Raw genomic sequence first — 9,154 nt, 5'->3', positions numbered from 1 at the left:
AAGGGTGGTGGCCCAAACCAAGCCCTCTGATTTCAATCTGCACATCTCAAAGGTTAGCAGTACGTATATGCAGATTCTGGTTTGTTCCCTTATGAAGACAGGAAGCTTACCTCAATGTTTGGATCCAGGGCCAGATTCAGAGTCACTTCATTGAAATGAAGAGTCTCAGACTGAAGAACACCTTCACATTCCTTTGCTGATGCTCCAATACACCCATTTCTATGGAAATAGGCACTCCTTTTTTGGATAGCGTTCATGTTAAAACAGCTCCTTGCAACCCTAAGTTGAAGTTACTAATGCACATCTTTACATGTAAATTATTTCCTACATCTATGTTTTGACAATACACTTAACTGGAATATTTTTCATGCACAAGGTGTACAAAATGAGTCAATGCAGTGTTTGTCTTTAAACCACTATCATACACATATTTTGTTAAAGGAATGAGGGTTCTAAACTTTTCAAATACAGACAGTATCTGGCATCCGGATTGTGGCACGATGTAGTCTTCCGCCTTTATGTTGTTGTTTGTACAGGGTATGTCAAAGGCTATTGTAAGCCTCTTGAGGTATGCAGGTGGCTGTCCATTTTCAGGGCATGGTGAAAGTTTCTTTCATGACCATGGTCCTTTAAAACTTCACCTTGGTTCCACTTGACACGCACAAGTTCATGATGAAGAACATTCCTACTTTTGTAGGACAGAAGGAATTTTAAAGGGCTTTACTTAGTTTTAGTGCCTAAGCACAGGAAAAAGAAAACAAAACAAAAAACCTGGCCAAACAACCCCTCTCCAACCCAGAATGCCTCATAGCATCTACACCCATCCTCTATGCTTCCTCTCCTCTCTCTTTCAAGCGATGCAGTATGACCAATGTCTTTCTATTGCCCTGCCAACATCCCTATAACCACTGTGCATTCAAGGACTCTTGAAGACTGGACTGTAGCTGGAACACAACTTGGGAATGTGCCATCGCGTCACCATTCAGCGCTGTTGTATCGTTTTTCGGTTTGGATAGAGGATGCTCTCCCCAAACCCGCTACAACCTCTGCCAGCTGCAGGAGATCTCCAGGTGTTCCACAGCAACCACAAATTTGGCACGGAAAACCCCAGACATGAAACACTCAAGGCAGTGAGCCGCGGCTTTACACTTAAGCGGAGAACGCACAACTGAGAAAAGCTCACAGGAAGGGCATGACAACAACCATGCGTATGAGTTGATGCAACAGCAGCTGGGCCTTGCAGTTAAATCTGTTTCCTGTATCCTCCCTCCCCCTTGTTTCTTTTACTGTATTGGGGCTCCGGTGATTTGAAGCCTCTCGGGTTAGTTGAAATTACAGCTTCGAGGGTGGCACTTTTGGAGCGAGTTGGCACAAAATGGAAGGTAATGCCGTCAGATCCCTTGGTCATGGTGTATTGGGTAACAGGACATCTCTTCAAGGCTCAGGGGCCACAGGGGGAAAAGTCAAGAGGGTAGAGGGCTCTCACGGCCCCTGCTGGGTTATGTGGCTCTTGTTTCTAAGGACAGGGTCCTCGTAACTGGTAGCGCAAGGTGGCGTGGAGGCTTCCAAGGGTAAGCCCTGCTGTTGGTATCCATAGTTGACATTCCCACAGGGGAAGTGGCGGAGCCTAAAGAGAGGCACTTCTTTAACACTTGCTGTTAGGGAAGATGGCTCTAATAGCAGGGAGGAGCCTGGCAGCCTGCCAGTCACAATGTTGGGCCCCACAGTACAGTTTCCTTCCTGTCCCAAATTCTCCCTCTCGGGCATCTCCTTCTCCAGCACAGAACTGTTTTTGCTGGCCTGCTTCTCTGCAAACCAGGAACCGTAGGTTGGATTCCAGAGGTTGGTGGGCTTGTTTCTGGAGCCCCGGCTTTTGTGCAGCTCAGAAGGGGGATTGGACTGGGCATAGGCCATGTTGATATGTCCCCCGGCTGAGGCTGACTGCACCTTCCCCGGCACTGGCAGTTCCAAGGCTCCCACTTTCCCTAGAGGTTTTCCAGCAGTCATTGCTGACGGCAGGGGTGGTGGAGATGGCAGAGTTTGCTTGTCATCCTTTCTGTCTTGGTGCATGGAGACCAAGAGAGGAGGAATTCCTTCTGGATCGTCGGGCCGCATCGCTACCTTCTCCTCCTCCTCAGAATATGGGCCATATTCTACCGGCAAAGCAGTGTTGATGACATCTGGATCCTGTCAGAGAGAACAATGAGAATTTCTCAAAGTCTGCATACTCGGACTTGATTAAAAACTTGACACATCTGACAGCTGTCATGCTATGATCACAGAGCATTGTTCCCACCACCCAGAGCCCACATTCCATGTGTAGAGGATGCTGACAAAATGCAGTTAGCTGTGAGATGCAATAGGATACCCTTAAAATTGAACTCTCTAAAAAAAAAAGCAACCCTAAAACTCACCACAGAACAGCAGAGGCACAAAAACAATGAAACCACTTTTTATGTCCAGCAAATTTCCTGTGGGAATGTTGTTTTGGAATCTATATAATCTCAAAGTTCATAACATTCTCAGATAATATTGAGAAAGTTTCAGCTATGAAAGTATTGCCTCCACACAACAAGGGAGGAATGGGAATGCAGAGAGAAGGCAATACTGGCAGACCCCTTGAAACCCGAATCCATAGGGACTGCAGTTCTGAGCTATTTAAGCAGTTTTGAAAATTAAACTGAGAGAAAATGTGATGATCTGGGCAACCTTTAATTATTGCTAGACGCCATGGCAAGCTATAGATAGCAGAAAACAACATCTCCCAATCCCAGGATCCAAACACACATGAAAAACAGACCAAGCCTCCCAAACAGCAAGGAAAAGCAAACTGACTGAGGCGAATAACTGTGAGAGGCCACACAAGAAGCCTGCGCTAATGCAGGCAGCAAAACGTTTTCCAAACTACTCCACTTCTCATAAGCTAAAAATGGTGGTAATAAATAAATAAATAAATCAGATTCCGGCCTGGAAAGCCAGCCACATCCTTTCCCCATTGCCTTTGGCCTGGCTGTCTCCACCTGCCTTCTCCAGTGCAGTCAGATTCAGAAAACTGCCGACAGCTGCAGAAGCCACCTGCAAAGGGTGCTCTGTGCCAGGACAATTTCTGCTCAGTGCTGACCGTGTCTTAAGGGAAAACACTGGGATGGAGTGGCTGACATGAAGCACGTACGGATGCTGGCCTGTACGGAAGCACGTACGTGAAGTGCGTACGGATGCTGGCCTGTCTTAGCTCTTTTGCTTGCTGGAATCTGTGCCTTTATAAGCAGAAGCAGAGCTACAGGTCTGCTATTTGTAAAGCTCTGTAAGCTTGTGTAAGTCAGCAGTGAAAGACAAGAAGGATCAACGACCCGATGAGGTAAATATCCCAGCCACTGGTCCCAGGCTGACATTGGTCTCCCTGGAATGCTGACTACAGTAACGCAGTGCTGCCTTCTCATCTCGTGTTCTGGCTCGCCTAGACCGCCCCTCAAGAACAACTCTCTCCACCCATCTCATTCGAGATGAATGAACACCGATACCTGAGTGCAGTACTCAATCCTCTCCAGGATTATGGCAAAATTTGGCCGGTCTTCAGGCTGGTGCTGCCAACACTGGGTCATAATGCGGTAACTGAAAGAGCAGAACGGGAGATGCTCATAAATGGCAGATCCTGTCGGTACATAACAGCTAGTCACTGCAGCTTAGAAACCATAAGCATGCATCACCACTCTGACTTCTAATAAATAAGAGTGCTCTGCCTTCCCCAGAGTCGGACAACTGATGTACTGGTAACCACGGAAATGTGGCCACCGGTGGGGTGAAATCCACAGCACATCAGAGAAATAACTCACCCACCCGAAATCCTTTGGTCAATTCACTAAGGGTAGGCAGGGCTACAGATAATGGAGCCCAGTTTTCCCTACCTGCGAACAGTCTTATGCACTTGCAGTTTCACAGCTAACCTAAGGCACAGAAATACTGCACCATCTTTGACCAAAAAAGCAGTGGCCGGTACTTCTCAAAGGGGCCCTGAATTATTCTCTAAAACAGACAGAAAAATTAAATAGTAGAGAAGTCACAGGCACTCAAGTCCAATAAGGCAGATCAGCCATGATAAGATCAATCTTAAAAGTCATTAACTTTTGACTAGAGAACAGCATTTGAAACAGAAACTTCTTTGCATGAATATATCAAAGTTAAGATCTCATACACAGGGCCAGGGCAGTTTTTAGGTGGATCCATTCTTCCTCCATTGGTGACAAACTCCAGAACCTCCTGGTTACTTTTGCTAGGGTAGGGCATGTATCCCAAAGAGAATATCTCCCACAGCAATACGCCAAAGGACCTGAATACAGAAGCAAAGGAAAACAAAGTGAAGGATACAGGAATGACCATCCCCAAGGGGCAATGCCCTTAGGTGCAGTACCATCAGCATTGCTCTTTACAGTCTGTGCTCAGGCAGCTTCTGGAAATCACTGCTGCAGGATTCAGACATAAATAAGCTGCAAGGTTCTAATGGTGGACTTTGAATCATTTAATGAATACTAGTAGTTGACTGTTAAGTGAGTGAAGTCTATGATATAGGTAGGTAAATATGGTTGCTTTGCCCTTGTACTCAGCACTGTTCAACTAGATGTAACAAATGTGAAAGTCAGGTTATGCTTTTCTGAGACATCAGGCACTGCTGGAGACAGGACTGAGTGGAGCAGTGGCCTCATCACTTACGACAAACTTTTCCTCTTGAATAAGCTACCCTGCGTGAAATAACATGCCAGTGAATCCCCACTGATGCTCTGAGCCCCATAGCCCTCACCTGTAGCTCAGGGTAAAATAAAAACATTCCCTAGCTAACACCACAGCCATGGGCCTGGGTGGTGTGGCCTGCAAAGCCCTGGGGACAATGGCTGGGACAGGACCCCCTCCAAAGCATTCATCTGGTCAGCTGCTTGGAAATCACAATCTTCTTGATTAAAATTGCAAAGAGCTACGTGCAGCAATACGAAACTCTTCTGCTTGGTGCTGAAGCAGCTCAGCTTTATGAGAGAGTGTACCTTCACCTGGGGTTTGCTCAGGAGCCGTGTCCTGACCACCAGCCCCTTCCCGTCCACACACGGCCCGAGCTCTTGCCTCCTGCTCACCCGGTTTCCCTCCCCCTCCTCTGGCCACCAGCAACTCAAGTGCTGCTGCAGGCCAGGAGAAAGATGAAAGCCACAATACGTGATGCCCTTCTCCCTCACTGGCAGGATGGATCCTGCCTGCAGTCTCCCATGCTGCTTTCCTCAGTGTGGAACTGATGCCTTCCTCCCTGTAGCAGCAAAGCACCACCTGCATCTGCCTCAACCTCCCTTCCCTGCCTGCTCACCTCCCCAGCAGCACCTGCCTTTGCACAGGGCTGATCTTTCTGTTCCCTTGTCTCTTCCAAGATTACTGGCTCTGAAAGACCCCGCTTGTCTTTTTAGTAAAGGAGAAATGAACAAGAACATCTGTTTTTTACAAAATATTCACACTTTACAAAAGGCATTACAACACAGACAGACTGACCGGACAGAGAAGGAAAGGAAGCGTACCATGTGTCTGTTTTTGACGTAAATATCCCTTCCATGAAAGCCTCAGGAGGCATCCATTTGACGGGCAACATTGCACACCCACCCTTCCGATAGTAGCTGGCTCTGCAAAGAACAAACAAAACAAAGAGTCAGCCAAGAATTCAGAAAATGCCATTAATTTGGGATTTTTATAATTACAAATATTAAAATTATGAGCCAGAGGAGAGACTAATTTAGGCGAAACATGGCGGAGAAAATGCTGAAGAGACCTGTTCCTTCTCACAAAAATAGTGGAAATGGGCAGACCATGGAAGGACTGCTCTAATCTTCCTCGCTTTAGGCCTGATCTGGTGAACCCAAGTTATCCCTATCTGCGTGCATGCTCCTAGTGAATTACTCACACAGTACGCTGCTGCTGGCAGAGCCATCCTCCTGCACTTTTCAGCCACAGCCAGATCTCCACCTCACCTTGAGCATCCCCACCAAAAATAAACAAAGCCTGTCCCATATGTACCCAGTCTAAAGCACTGCAAGTGAAATTCAAAACCCTTTATAAGAATGGGGAGCTTGATGAGGAGGATGCTTGGCCATTAGAGCTGGGGCAGTAGTACAAAAACCACCTCCCGTGCTCCTGAGACAAGAATTACATCAGTCCTTTAGTGTCATTTAAAATAAAACCTACAAGCTCCAAATCCTGTGCTGGCAGCTGCAGGAGGCTGCTCATGCAAGCTGGCATCACCGTTCGTAACTGCACAGCCTGAGCATCCAAAGGACATTCCTGGACACAGAAACATGCGCAAACTTCAAAGGCACCTTTGAAAACTCAGCACCAGAGTGTTCATCTTGGCAGTCGGTTCTGCTGACTGTGTGAGTGTGACAGATGCTACTTTGTCCCAGCAGAGTCCCATCTGACAGCGGGGCAGAGTGGGGGCTCTTTGTGAACGGAGGGAGAGGAGAGGAAAAAAAAGCAGCCCTGATACACTTGCGTTTTTGAAGGTAGCACTCTGTTTGCATCACCTCAGGCTGTTGATACTGTCAGATCTCAAGCTGAGCAGAGGCCTGGCTTAGTAATTGCACAGGAGAATCCCCAAGTAGGAAAAAAAGAAGGCAAGGCACTGGAATAAACAGTGCGGGTGACTGAGTACAAGGCATTCCTTTCTCCGAGTCAGAGGCAAATCAATTCCTCAGCACAGCAGGACATGGTCCTGCACTTCTGGAGGTGCTATTTGGAAGATGAGATATCAAACTGCAGCCCTGACTGCTCGTGGTCATTAAAGATTTCCTGACACTTCTTGCAAGAGCAGAGTAGTTAACCCTGTGTCCTGGCTGAATTCCAGTTTGGGCGATTACATTTTCCTGACCTTCCTCTGCACCTTCCTCCTTTATCTGCAGTAAATTGAGGAGATTTACTGATGACACCAAACCAAAGGGACAGGGGTAGTATCAAGGAGAGAGATTAAACTCAGAATGATTTGGGACCACAAAACAAAAGGGCACATCAATGCCACTCAGTGTGGAGAAAGTAAAGACAAGAAACTGAGGACAGAGTACAAAAGGGAAGAAAAATGCCTTCCATGACCATCAGACTTCATTACCCAGAAGAAAGCTGTCAGGAGCGGGAAAAGTCTCCAGAGCACAGTTAAACTACAGGTGAAGGCAAACACCAAAAAAGCATTAGCTGGGATTCATCAGGGTGGGATCTCTCCACTCTCGCCTTGCTAGGGTTACACAGAGCAGCACCCGAGCCTGCTCTCCTGCACAAACACTGCTCCTCCCTCATTTTAGTGAGCTTCCATTTGCAGATACCCTGAGCTTAGCTCTGCTACCTGTATATATCCCGGGCCATTCCAAAGTCTCCAATTTTAGCCACTCTCCCAGGCCCTCGACAGGTAAGGAGGCAGTTCCTGGCAGCAATATCCCTACAAGGAAAGGGAAGAAAAGCAACAGAAAGAGAAGAACCACTTAATCATTCAACAATTTTGCAAGCCAAAAAGAAAACAAAGAATAGTACCTACTTTCCTGAGCTGCAGAGAGCCCACAACAGCCAGAAAAGTCAGTGTTTATGGATAACTAGTGATGTCCCAAATTCCAATCTACCCCAACAGCAGGAGCAGTTCTGCTCTTTAACATTTCCTCTTTAAACTTCATGTAACATCTTTCTGAAAGGATGGGCCTTCTGTGAGCCTCCCTTCACCCCAGGAGCTATTTTTAAGTCTCTAAGGAGTTGCAAGCAGTGGGGCTAATTTCAGCAATGTACTAGTCCCAACATCAAGCTGTCTGGGGAATGATCCATTGACCTGTTCCTAGCGCGTTTGTTCAAATATTGTCAAACGGGTGTCATACAGTCAGAGACAGGAAGAACAACAATGTGCCGGTGTTGCTCTGAAGACTGAAGGTACGGGCCTCAATCTGTGTACGCAGGTAAAGCTCCAGCTCCACCTCTGCTGGGCTGAAGTAAACCTTGAGATCTGAATAACATGGTGGCATACCTTGTGGGTAACTCTTTCAGAAGAATGAACTACAATCTCTCTCTACTCATCTCTACTCAATGGGTAGAGTATTTTAGACACTTGCCAACACCCTGTTCTGCAGGAGCAGGTAACAACAGTCACGAGGTGTTGCACTTCTGGCTGTACTTGTACAGCCGTTCTTCGAGAGGAAGAAGAAGAGGGTTCCAGAATGAGCAGAAAGGCACTAAGCAAAATTAATGACAGGGAGAGCTTTGAAGACTTCTGTCATGAGATTGTGTTTCCATTTGCAGAGTAGCCAAACAGGCTGCACAAGTGCAGGCACTGAGATAGAGCTCAGGATCTTTGGTAAAATGAAAGATCTCTGCAACATCATTTATAGCAGCTTTTCTGTTAATTTCTTTTATTATTCTGATTTTGTCTACCTTGTTTAAAGGTATCCAGCCACTAGAGTGCAGCAGGACATAAACATATCAAGCAGGGCATTACGAGTCCGTGCTGGCCTCTAGAGTGCAGCAGGACATAAACATATCAAACAGGGCATTACAAGTCCGTGCTGGCCCGTACGCAAGTCATGCCCATGGTGACACAGACGTGTTCACCTACCTGTGAATGAAGTGGTTCTCCTCCAGGTACTGACACCCACAAGCAATGTCACGAGCCACATGGAGCAAGTCCAGCATGGAAAGGGAGGAGGGCTGATTCTATCAAAAGACAAGGGACAAACGTGGGTTAAAAGCAAGAACATGGCATGATTCGTCACTGATACAGTGCTGGGAACTCTCCAACAAGTGACGTAGCTCAGATGTTAATACACAAAGGGATTACAAAAATGCACAAGAGAGAGTTCATATCCATGAACTATGCAAAGGATGTGCAGGCACGATGTCATACAAATCCCAGGGACAGAATCAGAACAGCTGGATCCGACTTCCCAGCTCCATTGGACAAATCCCAGGGACAGAATCAGAACAGCTTCCCAGCTCCATTGTGATGCCCCTGTAAGAATTTCCCCCAGTTCTCATGGGAGACGCTTCTGAATTTTCAGCATGATTTTTGAGGAGATCTGTAGCCTGAACTGGTCCTTACACTCAGTTTCTTTGTATTATTGCTAGCTCTGCTCTAAAGTCACCTTGAACAATGAGAATGACATTTTAT

At 46.7% G+C, this 9,154-nt stretch overlaps 1 protein-coding gene across 1 annotated transcript in view; it reads right to left on the bottom strand.

Annotated features, from left to right (window-relative positions):
• Positions 1-1,482: 1,482 nt before the first annotated feature.
• ALK (anaplastic lymphoma receptor tyrosine kinase) overlaps positions 1,483-9,154 on the bottom strand; it is a gene marked incomplete at its 5' end in the record, with an annotated part of 57,375 nt that continues 49,703 nt past the window's right edge. The window contains 6 exons of the mRNA XM_009574370.1: positions 1,483-2,187; positions 3,522-3,612; positions 4,193-4,327; positions 5,550-5,651; positions 7,355-7,447; positions 8,603-8,700. Coding sequence (XP_009572665.1) covers positions 1,483-2,187; positions 3,522-3,612; positions 4,193-4,327; positions 5,550-5,651; positions 7,355-7,447; positions 8,603-8,700 — 1,224 coding nt within the window. The remainder of the gene's footprint in view (positions 2,188-3,521; positions 3,613-4,192; positions 4,328-5,549; positions 5,652-7,354; positions 7,448-8,602; positions 8,701-9,154) is intronic.

Source organism: Fulmarus glacialis, unplaced genomic scaffold, assembly GCF_000690835.1.
Source record: "Fulmarus glacialis isolate BGI_N327 unplaced genomic scaffold, ASM69083v1 scaffold14390, whole genome shotgun sequence".
Taxonomy (NCBI): Eukaryota; Metazoa; Chordata; class Aves; order Procellariiformes; family Procellariidae; genus Fulmarus; species Fulmarus glacialis.
Note: the sequence above shows the minus strand (reverse complement) of the source record. Positions and strands in the feature narration are given on the sequence as shown.